We start from the raw sequence: 16995 nt of genomic DNA, 5'->3' as shown, positions 1-16995 counted from the left end.
GTAATCTGGAACATGGCTAAGATCATCTCCCAGTCTGGACAAACTGAAATTTAACATGCCAGCATGTCTTGTCCAACCCTCATAGATGAAAAAAAAACCACCAATATGTATAGCCCCATCCTAAATTACCTCCACCCCTAAATCCAAAGTTCCAAACATTCCCTTAAAAATCAAGCAAAAAGAAATCTGGAATGCTCAGGTGCTTGATACACAAGCTTAACTAATAAACTTACTAGGAATCTTAAACTTTAAGGACATGAAGGAGCAGGTGGTCACAGTAGGGTCAGGCCTTACTCTTGGCTAGCTACTTGAAAACAAAGCAAGTGTTTAATTGGACTGGAAGTAACTTCAAAAGAAGGAAGTTCAAATGCATTGGATCAGTTGTCTTCTAAGTAATTCCTTCATTACTTAAGGTAATGCTGAGTCCTGGCAGAAGCCAGCCATGTATGTGACATCTTCTTTTCCAGAGAAATGTAAAACAAGGGGAAGGAAGGACTGGATTTGTCACACCAAGTCAAGGTGCGTAATATCCAAACCTGGCATATCGAAAAATGCCCCAAACACCTCCACAATAGTAAAAAAATAAATGAAGGGCTGGTTGGTGAAGATGGTGGAACTCGCTGAGGTGGCCAAATTGACTTCTTTGATTAGAGAAAAGACAACATCTACGTTTATTGCTGACTGGAAAGCCCTTATGGACTTTTTGCGACAAACAGAAAAAAAATAAACTTATGATTTATGGTTTTGATGATTAGACAGGATAGATTATAGAAAGAAGAGAGACATGTTGTAACTTTAGAGAGAGAGGTAAATTTATAATTGTGCTTATAACTGCTGTAAAGAAGATTAGAAGGCATTTCTTTGTACCTTTTTTCTTTCTTTTCTTTTCTTTTCTATTTTTCTTTTCTTTTTTTTCCTTTCTTGCACTTTTAGCTTTCTCTTTGATTGCCTTCTTTTTCTTTTTTCTTTCTTACTTTTTATTAGGTTGCATTCGTTTTTATCTTGTAAAATACCATGTAAGAAATTATGTAGAACAGCAGCCCCGCTCCAAAGCTCCACAAAATGCAGAGTGCAGTTCATTTGTTTCACATTTCAGTCTTTTGTTTGCACAGTGTTTAACATGGTGCACCTTTACTGAAGTTTGTGACAGCATAAAGAAAAGTCTCATTTCAATCCTTGGACAAACCCAGCTTGGGCCGGGAAATGCTCTTCTCTGTATAAACTAAGAGTCATTTTCAATCAATGAAAGTAATACTGCACCAAATGGACCGGTGGGCCTGAGCACTTTCCTTGTTCCTAAGTGGCAGAGCTAAGACACACGGATGCCTGGGAGTGGGACTGCCCTTCCTATTGCGTGTGGATACCAACAAGTGTGGGAAGGCACGCTTAGAGCCCTATGTAGCTCAGCACCTTCATTCTATTAGTACAGCTTCCTATATTCTCATTGTTCTATTCTACACAATACTCTACACATTATTCTATTCTAAACAATATCCTAAGCACAAGTAGCACTCCCAGGGGTGCTGCATGCCAACTAAGGGGTCTGATGTGCACTCAGCTACAAAAAGGGGTCATACATTGACCTCCAGCTCTTCCTAAATCAACAATAGAAAACAATCTATTTCTTAAAAATATATATATTTTTCAATACTTAGATAATCCAAGAAGCCAAAAGCCAGACACTGCAGAGAAGATAACAATGATCTGATAGCTTTTGCTGGCAGCAGTTAAGGTCCCTGGAAACAGAGCTAGGGAATGGGGAAAATGAGAAAGAAATGAGAAGGCACTTGTATTCACTTTTCATATTCTTCTCTAAAAGATAGACCTGCTGAAGCTCTGTAACCCTTGGAGAGATGTAGAATAAATTGGGTCATTTCAGGTAGTCTCTGAACATCTTTAATTTTTACTGAAGCTTTATGTTTTTAAAGAATTGTTATTACTTTCTGTTTTTTTATAAAATAAGAGTGAGCTATAAAAATAACCACATACATGAAATAAATATTTTGTATCTACTACAGACCCAAAATGTGTTTAAGAAAGACCTGAAAGGAGAAAAAAAAATAGGAGGACGATGTTCAGGAAAAATTAGAGAGCAGTATATGAACATACGAGGGGGGAAAAAACCCTTATTCTTTAAAATGTACTTCTCTGGCAAGCTGCGTAAGATTTTAAAATACAATGATAGTGAGAAAAAAACCCCATCTTAATGAAGAATTGTATGATTTTGTCTAAAATAAACAAGAGATGAAATTGGAAGGGCAGGCCCCATTTTGGGAAATAAAATAAATGTTTTTCTTCAATCAGGTCAAAGAAGATTAATTTTTCTTGGCTGCAAGAAGTAAACATTGTAGGCCATTCAAGGAAAGCTTAAAAGATGAAATGCAATTTGGAGCTAGCTGAATTTTCCAATGGGCAGGAAGATATATATATATATATATATATATATATATATATATATATATGTGTGTGTGTGTGTGTGTGTATAGAAAGTTTTCATAAGAATAAGTGTTGGGATGAAAGGTTCATTTAAACCCAACTTCCAGATTAAAGGATCTTCAAAGTGCTTCCTCTGAAAAGGCATATTGATAATTCTATCTGTTTTCTGAATGATAACCAAGTTTATTGGAAGAAAAATAGAGTTTCCATTGTCTGTATTTCAGATATCTTCTGTCCTTTTGAAAAATGCATTCTGCCTCAGTGAAGTTGTAGCAAAGGAAGGTTATTGTTTAAAATGCGCAAAATAGAAGGAAGGTTTTAAAAAGGCATCATTTTTGGTAAACAAAGATGCTACAGCAAACCTGGCAGCAATACCTTCTCCGGTCTGATTTATCACTATTTTATTATTTTACTTTATTTTACTTTGCCTTGGAACAGATTTCCAGTTCATGTATATCCTAAAACACAGGTTTTTACATGCTAATTTTTGTTCTTCACATTCTTCTTAAAGTAAATTGTTTTTCATGCCACTTGATGAGTTTATTATATTCCTAATTTTCACTGCTGCTTTACCTCCTTAGCGCTTATAAGCCCTAGGCAATACTGAATCAAAGTATGGAATCCTTGGTGCTCTCTGAGCTGGGTTGTTTGCTTGCAGACATTTCATTACCCAACTAGGTAACATCATCAGTGCTGGTGAGTGTGGGGTTTTCTCCCTGTTTATATACAATAGCTTGACCTGCCAGCGCCCTGGACTAAAAGTGGGAGCTGGACTTCTTTCTAGCCATTTCATTGTTTAGTGCTTTGTTTTATTTTATTAACATTGGCTTATTTACCCTACTGGAGTGTGCCTAACTTTCAGATATTGGATCTTGTTTGGAATTCCAGATTCTGCAAATGCTGGAGGAGACTGAAAGGAGTCTGGAAGGAACCAAAGCATGTCAACAAGACAAATTATGTTTGGAATTTTTCAATTTTTTCTGCAATCTTTTCCCTTATTGGGAAAAATCATTGTTGTTCTTGCTATTACTAGAAATCTGGGTCTCAAATTTAGTACAGAAGAAATGGCTAGGAAATTATACAATTTTATGTGCTGGTGTACCAAAATTGTATGTGCATACAATTTTATGTGCTGGCGTACCAAAACTAAATATTAAATTCAGTCTTCATTATCTGGATTAGCAGCAGTTAATCTCTCTACCTTGAGCAACACACACAGGAATAGACTAGAATGGCTATGATGCCTACACACAGCCAGGTTGCATCAAAGCTAACTGGGTGGGATGGAGGCAGCTTATGAATCTAGAATTCTAACATGAATATGAACTTAATTCAAGGCAGCTCTACTAGTAAATCCTGGTTGGCATTTCTTGGAACCTCCCCTGAATCAAGTCAATGTTGTGCCATGTTCCCTCAAAAAAGCAAAATGGCCTCTGAAAAACCGCATTTCAGTCACAAAACTAGATGTTGGAAGAACTTCAATGTTGGCACCACTTTGGAACCCACTATAACTTGGGATCAAGCCTTCATGTGCCCTAGTTTCAGAATCCTGCTCTTGACATGGTCTTATCTTCCAAAATACATAGTGTTTGATCAAGCAAATTCTTCCCTACCTGGACTAAAGGGCTTCTTCACTTATGAGACACTTCTGAGCCAATGGATTCTGCTACTGGCCAAATAAAGAAGGGGGCAAAGTTTGCCAATTGCTGTCTCAAAGGGTGGAGACACTTCCAGATGAGAGGGGAGATAGATGACCCCTGCCTTTTCACCAGTAGAAATGTTTTCTGAATCCAAATTACTATCTACGGATAACTTACATTATATCTCCAAAAAATTCTTTAATATAATTTCAGATCTGATATTCACATTCACCTTCTTGGGAGGTGGGGAGAACCAAAATCTTTCTGTAGAGTTATTACATATTTAATTGTGTTGGTGGTCCAAATCCCATGCACTGACTCTTCAGTACTTTATGACCTACTGACCATAAGGAGGAAGTAGGGGCAGATACTGCAGGATTTACTCTGTATCCCCCCTCTGTGTCACTCTGCTTGCTTTTTGTCTAAAAGATTGCTAATCCAAGATCACATCCTTCTCACTTTTCTTCCCAGGCATACATGCATATGCTCTTGGATGCTGTACCTAAGTAGGACTTGGCTTTGCCTATTCCTATAACGTATTTTCTATAGGTAACTCTCCTCTCTGTGTATAAAACTTGTTTCATTAATAATTGCTCAAATCAAATTCCTGCTCTCAGGAACACTCACATACAGAGAAACAATGCTTCAACTTCCAACAAATTCCAAACTAATAAAAATCTCTAAAGAAAATGGCCTGCTTCCTTGTATGAATCTCTCTTATAGATTTCACTCTCTAGAAACCTTGCAAGCATGTACACACATTTACAGATATATAGTTTTTTTTTAAAAGAACTCTATGTTTCCAAAGTTTTCCTTACTATGACAAGGCATGTTTACTTAACCTTCAGGGTAAGGCAGCTACCATCTTTCAAAACATGGTAACATCTTGCTTGTGCTGTGACTGACCTCTTTGCTAAATGCACTTTCTAAACGCTTGCCAGGGTTCATCACATGAGAGTTATAATAAATCTGGCCAACTTGGATGCCTGGATTTTATCAGATATGGAGGGGTTGCCTTTGTGTCTATTACACTGGACCAGGCTGATGTGAATTATATCATAGCAACATTTAGGATGTCATCACTGGGTATCCTATCACGGGTGGTTTGCGGAACCCAGCAACATGATTGTTCCAGGGTATCAAGCTGCAAGCAATACTGGTGATACATTTTGCTCTGAGATTAGCGCTCAGCTTCCTGTTTTTCTGCCAAAACCTCTCCAGGATTTGGCTTGCAGTGTTTTAAAAGCCTTGGATTACACAAGACCAATCTGTCTGAGGAACTGTCAGTTCTTTTCTTGCCTTTCTAAGATGGTCATCAGCTTCTAGAGGTTGGAAGGGGTGAGCACCGCAGGCCGTTATAACCAGGTAAGGATTCTTCCATTAGGGTACATGAAAAGGACACTGAATAAGGATTATCTGCCTGTTTTAGCAAAGAGTGCATTGAAAGAAGAGGTTGGTTTCCTTTTTATTTCAGCATCTGCATATCGAATCAGAATAATGTAACTTTTTCCTCAAGAATCTTCTCAGCTACTGTTAGGTTATAAAGTATTCTCAGAACTGATGATTTCAAGTGGTATGTGTGTATGTGCATGCACAAGTGTATGTAAAGACACACACACACACACACAGATATGTATGTATGTATGTATGTGTGAAACCAGATCAATTGTGTGACCACTGAGGAACAGATCTAAGCAGTATGTATAAGAATATGAAAAAAATCTAACATGGCTTAGAAAATTTATATGCTTGCACTGATTTCTTGGATACAACCCCATCCTCCCAGTCTAGTGACAAATGAGACATAGGAGGAGGAAGAAAGGCTCCTATAAATAAGAAATGGACCTCAGGTTTAGTGTTTTAAGAACCTCCATTCCCATCTGGTCCCTCACTTGCCAGATGGTCCTCTTTCTTGAAGAACAACTACTTTTCTTTTAGGATTTTTGCTATCATGGAATCAGGTTTTCTAATAAACTAATCACCTCTTATTTCATTCAGGATCCAAAAGATGACTCTTAACCAAGAAAACAAAAACACACAAAAATGTAGCTATATAACTAATCTGCTGAATCTTTCTGTTTTAGCAAAACTTTATGCATATGTGAGTGAAACTTTGTATAACAGCAACAACAATAATATTTTGAAAAAATATAATTTTCAGAAGAAACCCATTGTCCCTGTTCTACAATACAGTGGTACCTCGGTTCACGAACTTAATTCATTCCCTGACTTTGGTCGCGACCCGAATCAAATTTTCCCATAAGGTTCAATGTAAATACGGTTAATCCGTTCTGACCACTCCGAATTTGGTCGCGACTCAATTTTGGTTGTGTCCCAAATCAAATTTTCCCATAAGGTTCAATGTAATTACGGTTAATCTGTTTTGAACTATATGTTGTTTTTTTTAAAAAACCACAAAAATATGAAGCAAAATACAGTACGAAGAGAGAGAACGCTAACCTTGCTCGGCGCGACTTCTGGCATGGAGGACAGGAAGGGGGTGGGGAGGCGGTTATTGCTTGGAGGGAGAGTCCCCCTCCCTACAGGAAGCCACGACCACGTGTCACAGGAGGGAAAATGGCCGTGGATCCTGTTTGTCACCCGATCCGGCGTTCACGAACAGAAGCAAAATTTTGCAAACGGTGCTGTTCGTGACCCGAATTGGTCGTGAACAGAAGTGTTCGTGACCCGAGGTACCACTGTATATGTAATCTAGTCAAATTTCTTATAATCTGTGGTTCTTGTAGCACATTTCACATTAGCTGGATCAAAAATCACAATTTTGGGCCTCACTTTTTCCAGGATGAGCCTAGCTATCTCACGAACTATTTTATCAGGAGAGAACTGGCAAAGCTTCATGGCTTAGCTTCTTCCTCATTGGCCACATAGGCAATATCATGTGTCATTTGGACACTGCTTCTGATCCATGTGGGGAAGGTTTGGCAGCACGTTCTATATAAAGAAGCACAGTTTTTCAGCTACTCTTTCTCTCCAGATCTTTTTCTTGGAGGACTACCTATGCAAGATGAGCCAACTGACTGGGTTCAGGTGTTGCCATGCTAATCTGAGTGGGTAGAGTTAGTTCAACCTTGTGAATGGCTGATTCCCTGGAAATTAATTGACTGAGCCAATGGACCCCATTCTATTATTAACTCTCCCGCCTTAACCCAGTAAAACATATTGTGGGAATAGGGTCATTTAGCTGAATTACTAATTGGCTGCAGCTATGTAGACCTTGTGGGCAGTCCATTTTTTCATTAGCAGGAACTTTTTTTTCACCCTGCCTCCTGGCTTACTCACTTTCAGCATCCTACCCCTGATCTCTCTCCCTATATGCATTGCTTAGAGTTTATTTTCCCAGTCCCTGTCTAGCTACAGCAACACTTTGCATTTATGATTACAGCTATTGAGAAACTGCCGACTTATAAAATTGTTGATATGCTATCATTTCATCCTTGCAGAGGCTTTTGAATGTAGCAAATGAACAGTAACAAGGCAGCTGGAAACACTTTGGAGGATTTCAGTGTTTTTGATTACATTTTTTGCAAAGCTCTTTTGTATGGACTCCCACCATGCAATCTCTCGGGTTTGTTTATTTTTGCAAACCATAGACAAGTGCATATAAATACTGAAAAGCATAGAGGGTGGGGGCCCAGGCAGTTTAACGAACCATATTTACACAAAAGGAAGATACCTCTGAACATAAATACATAAATCTGGCTATTTGATGGATAAAGTCGCTCAGATCCATGCCAAGTTGGACTCTTGACTGGGCAGGTCCAGCTGAGGTGGCAGGGCCTCAGTCTGATGGTATGATCTGGGATGAGTTTGAGTTGGTGAATATTGAGAAGATGAACAGGGTTCTCTGCACTGTTAGTTCATTCACCTGTTTGTTGGACTCAAGATTGTTAAAGTGGTCACGGGGTAGATCTGCAGTTGGGTCCATGCGGTGGTGTGCCCTTTCCTCAAGAGACCATTGCTGGACCCAACTATCTTAGACAACTACCATCTAGTTGGGCTGCAGTTGCAGAGGACCCTGAAGAAGCAGACTGTCTATACTTGCTTCAGTCAGGTTTCAGGCCAAAATTCAGCATGGATACAGTTTTGGTCACACTTGTTGAGACCCATGGCAGAGCTGGGATGGAAGGGGTACATCCATCTTTGTGCTCCTTGATCTCTCAGCAGCTTTCAGTACTGTTGAGCATGCCAATCTTCTGGACTGGTCCTAGGAACAGAGATATTTTATTGCAGTGTTTCTCTTCCTTCCTTTGAGGACGGCTCCAGTTAGTGTTGGGGGGCAGGTTGAGGTTGCTCTCTAGGCCTCTCCTTTGTGGGGTGCCACAGAGTTTGATGTTGTCTTCCCTCTTGTTCAACAGCTATATGAAACCACTGGGTGAGATGATCTCCCAGTCTGGGCCTAGTACTGTCAGTATGCTGGCGATACCCAATTATATCTTTCGACCCCAGACTGGCCAAGCGGGGCTGTCAAAGTCCTCTCCCAGTGCCTAGAGACTGTGCGGGCCTTGATGAGGAGAAACCAACTCTGACTCAATCCTACGAAGGCTGAGTCACTGTGGTTGTGAGAACCACCTAGATCTGGATTTTTCCTTCCTTACTCCTGGATGAGGTTGCATTTCCCCATTCAGGAATGGTGTGCAATCAGCTCCTGCTCAAAGAACAGGTGGCAGCTAAGGGGGGCTTTGCACAGCTCTATCTGGTGCACCAGTTGCACCCCTTCCTATATTGGGCCACTCTCCAAACAGTCACTCATGCCCTTGTCACCTGATGGCTCAACTACAGGTAGTCCTCAGGTTATGACCATTCTTTCAGTGACCATTCAAAACTACATACCCAAACATAAGCCAAACAGAACATCTTGAGACTTACCTGTAAGTATTCAACCTTAAGATTACACTGTAAATATACATATTTAAGTTAAAATGTGCCACGTGGTCTTTCTTTTACAGAAATAATACGTGAATTCAAACTTATTATCATGAATGCTATCATAGTAAGGGGTATCAGGATAAAAAAGAGATTAATATTTTCCCCCAGAAAGTTTCAACGTAGATGAATAATTTGATGCCAGGAAACGCTTTTAATATTTTGTCCCATTGTTAGACATATATATGTATGTATGTTTTCAGGGAACAGATCTATAAATGTGACATTTCCCCCTCCATAAAGGCCTTCAGTTGTTTAAAAAAAGCAGCAGCATCTCAAACTTAGCTTTTAATTTTTAATTAAAAATAAATGTAATTAAATCATAGTCCTATAAAAGTCATATCAAGGGAGGAACTCCAGTGTACACAGTTGCTAGGGACAGTCTGAGACTTCTGATTCAGAAGCTGGAGAGCTTGACCTTGACTGGGGAGGCTCAACCTGCACCTCAGGAATTAGCTGAAGAAAGTGCATCAGAGGAGAAACAGGTATGGGTTGAGTCAGTGATCCAGAGCCTGAGCCAGGCAAGCTCTGGAGCCCAGCAACATTTCTCAGATTAAGAAGAGAAGAACAAAGGAAGTCAAGCCCTCTACCTGAGGAAAAGAAGTGAGACTCAGCCAGTTAGTCAAGCTAATAATGACTATATATAAGAGGTGGCTTTTGCTATTGGCTCTTTGTGGTCAACAACGTTAGAATTTTCTACCTGTGATTCTATATGCTGTTGTTGACTACATGGAACCTTGGACTGGAAATGGACTATTCTTGGATCTTCCTAAACCAGAGATTCATCTTTCCAGGCTCTATTGTTGAGGTTAGCTCTTGTGCCTGATTTTTGTGCAGAAAGCATTGAGTTTGCAGGGTGTTTGGGGCTACTTCAGTGAAAGATTTATGACTGCAATAAATATATTGAGTTTGTTATCAGAAACCAGCTGGGTATGTATAACTGGCAGCATAGAACAAGGATGGGACCAAAGACACTTCCACACAATCAGAATTTTCATTTGCAAAACCCTTACAAAACAGTTTGAAATCAACCTGTTATTGATGGTCTGCTGAGTTCAAAATGCAGAGAACACAGTGAAGCAATCAGCACTCATCTTCTTTTCCTTTAGCTGACCAACAGGAAGGTGATCTTTTGTATTGGCGTCTCCCACTAAGCCAAAAACGAAATAAATTGCTAGCACTATCCACCTCCATGTTTTTCAGTCCACATATTTCTATGCATTTCCCTATGATGAGAAAACAAATCTAAGTGATTGCTGTGATGGAAGCTACGTAAAGGGAACTTGATTATAAAAGCAAGCAAGCAAACAAATGTATTAAAATGTTCCAAAGGCTTCCCAACTGTTTTGCCAACATTCCTTTATTGCCTTAAAAGTCTTTGTCAGTTGTAAAAGTGAAATAATAACATACCAGTAATTTTGCAGTTGGGCACATTTGCAAAATATTGTATGTTGCTGTAACAACTGGGTGGTGGTAGTGGTGGCGGTGATAAGATTAAGTACTAAGAGGTAAGATCTAGGACCAAAACACTGAATTTCTATGAAGAATTTAATTAGAAATTAATGGTTAGCTGTACCCCAATCTGGAAGCTAGGGAAAAATGGAACACAATGTATGCAGAACTACAGGAAGTCAAAGAAAAATACTGTGTTGGTTGCAACGTAGAGTCCGAAATAATCTCAGCTTCCAAATCTGACAATGTTGTAAAATCAGCCAGTTCTGGAACAGATGCCAAAGTTGTGTATAACACTGTTGTAGAATTGCTCTTATTTAAAAAAAAAAAATCCAAAGGATTGCCTTGGACACCTTTAAAAAATAAGTGTGAGAGAGTGTGCATAATGTAGTCCAGATGAAGTATGACCAGAGCTGAGTAATTCAAGTGATAGAAATATGTACATAATAAAACTGACATCTGTAAGATATGGCATTTAACAATTGCATAATTGAAATTATTAAAGGACCCAGTGCTTACTGACACCACTAAAAGATGCTTAGCTTTCTTTGTAATTAACTATCATCCATAGATTATCATAATACATTTCTTATTTTGGGTTCCTGGGTTTTTTTTAAAATTGATTTGGAACTCTTGCACAGAATTAACCAAGAGTACTCTAAAGATGAGCAGGCTTCCTTGTGTGTTGTTCATGTATGTTTGTGCTGACTTTTAGTTCAAACCTACTTCTTCAATAAGCAGGCCACTCTTCTATGGAGCCAAGGCTTCCCCGTGCATGCAGGCTTCCATTCAGCAGTGGACAGCATTCCTGATTAGGCAGCCTCAGATATGCCAGAGATACGTCAAGCACCTGGGGAAAATCTGGCAGGACAAATGGACCTGGCTCTCCATATTATTTGCAGTTCTCTTTCTCAGGCTCCCTCCCTTTACACTGCTTGTGCAGCACTGGCTCAAATAACTTCCCCAGATTTAAGTCTCTTCTTGAAGAATGCATGGAGAAAACCTTTCAGGAATTTTACTCTGCCCCAGTTCTTTTTGTTTTCCCCTTCCTGGGTACCAATAGTGTGGAATTATTCATAGACAGCCAGGGGCTGTGGGGTAGAACTGGGAGAGAGAACAGAATTTCCTACAAAATTCAATAACAGAAAGCTTGGGGCCTGAAATCCCTTGCTAGATCTCCTCCCCGTCTTCCTTCTCCTCCTTCTATCTTTTTTGCCAATTCAAACAATGCCTCATAATCAACCCAGGAATAACCCCAGTCCAATTCCAGAGGTGACGTGGGACTCTGGGCTGAAGGAAATGAATGAAACCTGGAAAGGAGTGGTTGCCTGCCTTGGGGTAGTGGTCTTCCTTCTGATGACCATTGGGATCATTTATTGGCAAGTAGTAGATCAGCCAAACAAGAACTGGATCCTGAGAGGTAGTACCAGTGGTCTGATCTGGGAACGAAAAGATCACAATCTCATCCTTCAGACTCTGAGAGAAGAGAGAACCTTGCTGAAGATTCACACAGGAAGCTTCCCAGATGTGGAGGTACCTTTCATGAAGAACATATGTTGGCAAAATCGGACTGAATTCTGTTACACCTGGGAAGCTATAGTGGACCTGAAGATCTTCCTGGACTCCAATCTTTCATCCAACAGCGAGTGTTACAGCATCAGCTGGAATCCCCTTCACTGCCAGGTGAAATTAAAGGTAATTATTACAGCCTTCCTTTATTTTCCTTCTATTGTATTCTCCAAATAACTTTATAATAAGATAGAGCTGTTGTGATGTCAAAATAGTAGTGATGTGAGGAAAGAATAAGCATTTGGCCAGCTTGGACTTCAGATTAGTAACTACCATAACAAACAATTGCTGCATTGACCTTAGTTCTTATTGTAACTATAGAAAATCTATATTTCTACCTTCCCAGCATATGAAAAGATCTTTAAAAAAATCTAAAGAGGGGGATTCTTCTGCATAAATGCTATGAAAATCTCAAGATGGAAGAGGTAATAGAGAATATTAAACTGGTGCTCATGAAATTAAAAATGACAATTACACTATAATTAAATCCCAAACTGATTTCAGTGCAGTATTGTGAGTTAATGGAGGATGCTTTTATTCAATGAAGGTTCAAGCAAAGCATTCTCTCAGAGCTGTTTCTTGAAGGAATGTGGCTCCCTCACTTCTAAGAATGAAGCAGTCACTTTACCTCTCTTCCATTTGCTTGCTGCACTTCCCTGTATTCTCCTCCAGTTTTTGAAATACCCAAAAAAGGTTATTGCACAGGCACCAATCATACCTGCAAAGAAGACTCTTCCATCTTCCACAAAGGCTGGGGGAGACTGAAAGGAGTCTGGAAGGCACTACAAAGTGTGTCAACAAGATAAATTATGTTGCCTCTTTCCTTGGATAAAAAGGATGTCATCTCCACAGTCTGAAATTCTTGAATCCAAGCTATCTTGCACAGCTTAATTCTTGAGCAGATGCTAAAATAAACCCATCAAATACCTAAATGTACAATAGTGCCAGAAAGTAACCACCTAAGGAAGATGAGTTGCACCAAAGCTAATTGTCCAAATAATTGATAATAGAAGGACAGCAGAAGTCTTCCTTGCTATATTTACCCTGTCTATGTGTGTGAGATTATATGAAAAGGCTTTAGATTAAAGTAATTTTGAAATTAACAATTGATCTGTATCAGAACCAAAATTTAAGAACTGTGTTTCTTTCTGGACATACAAATCTGGAAATGATGCGTTTTCAAATGCATGTATGGGCATACATAATGGGAAATCTTCTACTGTGAGAAATTAGCTTTCTTCCAAATAAACATGTTAATGATTAAGATCTTGCAAAATGAATATTGCAGCCCAAGAGATTTTATATTTGAATGAAAGACAAAGGGGATGCAATGCTAATTAAAGAAACTTTAATGAAAATGTGTTTTGTAATCAACAGCTGATCTGTCTTATTTGTCTGGTTTCTTTGTATGTGCTGCCAATCAAAAGGCATTATGTGGTGGTTTTATCTTTTCCTTCTCCACAACATTTTTATGGAAAGAGGGGGAAAACATGAAATATAGCGGCACCTGAACTGCCATACAATTTCACACCTTCAAAAAATGGCCTCACTTGGGAACTATTTACTAATATCTCAGTCATTCCTGGGTGGAAAAAAATAAAAATGTATGCCGTTCATGTGAGCAATACTTTTCCATTTCAAAATTCAAGAGAAGGAAGAAGTCATAACAGAAATAGTATAAACAGTTGAATGAATTTATTCTGTTTTAAGCACAAGGATTATGTTGGGTGAACTTTCCTCCATCACGGTGAATCATAGCTCAATTTTTTTAGAAGTCCACCGACTGCAGCATAACTAAAGCCAATTCTTTTCAGAGTCAGATACTGGTAGCTTGGAAGATGAGAGACTCAAAAGGGTCTTGCTGTACCTTATGCTATCAAACTACTCTGTCACAGGAATGGATAATAAGGCTAAGAATTCTTTGTCAGGCTGCTCTAAACCTCTTAGAGTGGCGTTCACATCCACACTGAACACTGAGTAATCGAGATGGAAATGTTCAGACTGGAAACAATAATTTTGAAGAGAATTGAAGGCTGTATCACAAAGGTATCATTGCCCTTGGCACTCAATCAAATATCCCCTAAAGCAAACATCTGCTAAATCTAAACAACATTTACTATAAGCAAATATGAGATAAGTGTATATATAATCTATAGTAAACTTTCTCTTATACTGTATCATTTCAATATTCCGGAAGAAATAATTTTGGTCTACACTTTGATTATAAAATGGGAAAGGGAGAGATTAAAGATATTAAATTTTACACTATTAATATTTGATATTTTTCTTATCAAATTCTGGAGGTATGATATACATAAGAATATTAACAGACCCCTGCTATAGCAAAATTATGAATATATTGCTCAGCATCCTGTTCAGCCATTTAATTCCACAGTTGTTAATTAGATGCTAGTGGAAAATCCAAGATCAGATCATTATTATAACCCTCATCCACAGGATTAAGCTACAGTCAATGGGACTCTGTCAGGGAACTTCCAGATATTAATAGAAGAGAATATATGCAGCTCAGGGTTGAACTGCGAAGTCCTTGGGGTTCTCCAAGCTTCAGAAGCTCAGACTTCCAGATAGCCAGCCTTTCCATCTCTCAGCCCTTTGGATCCCAACTTAAAATATGCTTGAGAGTGATCTGAGCAGTTCTGGTTATTTTCTAATAGGCTGAGATAGTTGAATAGCACATATAAAGAGTATAGCTGTGAAACAACTCTTAATCAAGAACAGTTATGCTTCTAATACAGGAAAGAAAGAGTGCCAGTCTTTGTCCTATTCAAACGCTCTGCATCTGGAACACTCACCATTTCTGCCAATGTGTTCAAATGATATTTGCCTCCTATTTGATTAAAAAAAAATGACATAGGCCTGTGTGTATTTTCCTTGTCTTCCATGCAAAGCATTCCTTTATCATGTGGAAGTCAAAGCTTGTATCGCTGAACACACGAAGATTTGTGCTACAAGTATTTGTGCTACTTTAAAAGATGCCAGCATCATCCAAGCAATGTTGGTGGGGATGCTTCAGTTTATGGGGTGTAGAATGCCTGAATATGACTAAGGAGTGGTATTCTTTCAACATTAGCTTAGAAGCAGATTCTGCTGTTAGTTCTGCTGGTGTTTCACCATTGCATTCCACATACATTTTATATGGGACATATAAGGTCGAGAGAATTCTTTTAACTTTAAATGATTCCAATGGAGGAGGACCTAGTTCTCTGAAATCCATAAATTCAGAATTGATCTAAGTTCACCCAATGAAACTGAATCCTAGAAGAATCAGGACAGATAAAAGGAAACCATTTTTTACCCAATGCATAATTAAACTTTGGAATTCACTACCATGAGATGTGCTGCTGGCTACCAGTTTTGCTGGCTTCAAAAAAAGATTGGATCAGTTCATGGAAGTCATGGGGATCAATGGCTATTAGCCTGGAAGGCAGTGAAGGCCACCTGCTGGGAGACTAATGGGCTTCCTTGTGCAGTTGGTTGGCCACTGTGAGAACAGACCGCTGGACTTGATGGGCCAGGGGTTTGATTCAGCAGGGCACAGCTTATGTTCTTAAATTCTAAGTATCTTTAAAATGTATTCCCAATCGCTTTCTTAAACCTGGCCATGTGAAACAACTCCTTTGCATTCTCTATAGAGCCATTGTCATCTGAGCCAAACTATGTGATTATGTATTACAGGGACTAATTAGCAGTTTCTCTTTCATTAGCAGCTGGTCAACATTGCACTATAATGGCTAAAACTTCTTCCTTCAAAAACTCCAAATCCCTTTTGAAATGGTTGTGGGGTTTTACACAAGAACGCTGGTAAGGTTGGCAGTGAGTGTTAGAATAATAAAGGAGGTAAAACAAAGTGATCCTTTTGTTTAGTGGAGAATTATTAGGATTAGGAATTGGGTGCAATTTAGCTATTTGAGCTGAAATAACAGGTGATTATTGTGATAAGGAGGTATCACTGGCCAGATCAAAGGGGAAGAACCTTGGAAGCTACGTATGGTCATTAGTGACAATATAGCATAGTGATTATGGAATTGGATTCGGAGGAGGGAGACCCAGGTTTAAATCCCAACTCTAACACAGTGACTTTGGACACTGTTAGTATCTGACTTACAATGAACTAATAAGATCATTTGGGGAATAAAATGAGAGGAGACACCCATTTGCAGAGCCTTAAGCTTTCCAAAAGAAAGGTAGGCTATAAATGCAATAATCAGTAAAGAGTAGCTTTGAGCATTATTGCAGTTTACATATATCTGTGTGCGTGTGTACACACACACACACACACATGCCCATGTATATAACTTGATTCTTCTACAGACTTTGTTCATGGATTACAGTTTTATCCTGCCTTTCTTTCCAAGATACATACTGAGATCTTGCTCTGCACATTTTTTCCTTGCTTCAGCTCTGTGAATTAGAGCTGGCTGGAAATTAATGACTAACTCCATCCAACCCATCTCAATGTTACAGTTGAGGTGTAATTTCAGGTTGGGATGCTCATCCGAGCCATTTGCTTTCTGGAATACCACTGTTGAGCGTGAGTGATTCATGGAGGTGTTTAACTCAGCAGAAGGGACCCATTCTGCCCTGAGGAACCCACAGAGACATAACAAGGCAGCACCAGCCTTTTGTCAAAGTTATTGGTAGGCTCCAGAGTTGTGTCAGTTATCAGCATGTGTGGAGCGGAGGGCACTCTCCAGATTACCCGTGTTCATTATTATAATTATATAGATGGTTGTATATGCAGGAACATTCTACTGATATGACAATGACCATGCATTGGTTTGGAGATGGAGTCTGCTCCTGCAAAGCCACTCTTCATATCCAGCTGCTTGTCTATACAATAAGGTACTTTGTGGATAATGGGCAAGTGAATGTATGAACGAGCTTTTCAGAAAAGTCTGAGAATGGCAGTGTTTGGTAAGAGAGCATGTTAGCC

At 39.1% G+C, this 16995-nt stretch overlaps 1 protein-coding gene across 1 annotated transcript in view; it reads left to right on the top strand.

Moving 5' to 3' along the window:
- The first annotated feature begins 11225 nt into the window (after positions 1–11225).
- The window catches only part of LOC103059322 (SITS-binding protein-like), a 37362-nt gene continuing 31592 nt past the window's right edge, over positions 11226–16995 (top strand). The window contains exon 1 of the mRNA XM_007427299.3: positions 11226–12167. Coding sequence (XP_007427361.1) covers positions 11700–12167 — 468 coding nt within the window. The 5' untranslated portion in view covers positions 11226–11699. The remainder of the gene's footprint in view (positions 12168–16995) is intronic.

Source organism: Python bivittatus, unplaced genomic scaffold, assembly GCF_059951505.1.
Source record: "Python bivittatus isolate LINGU-HERP-01145 unplaced genomic scaffold, Pbiv_v1 ctg000480_np1212, whole genome shotgun sequence".
Lineage (NCBI taxonomy): Eukaryota > Metazoa > Chordata > Lepidosauria > Squamata > Pythonidae > Python > Python bivittatus.
Note: the sequence above shows the minus strand (reverse complement) of the source record. Positions and strands in the feature narration are given on the sequence as shown.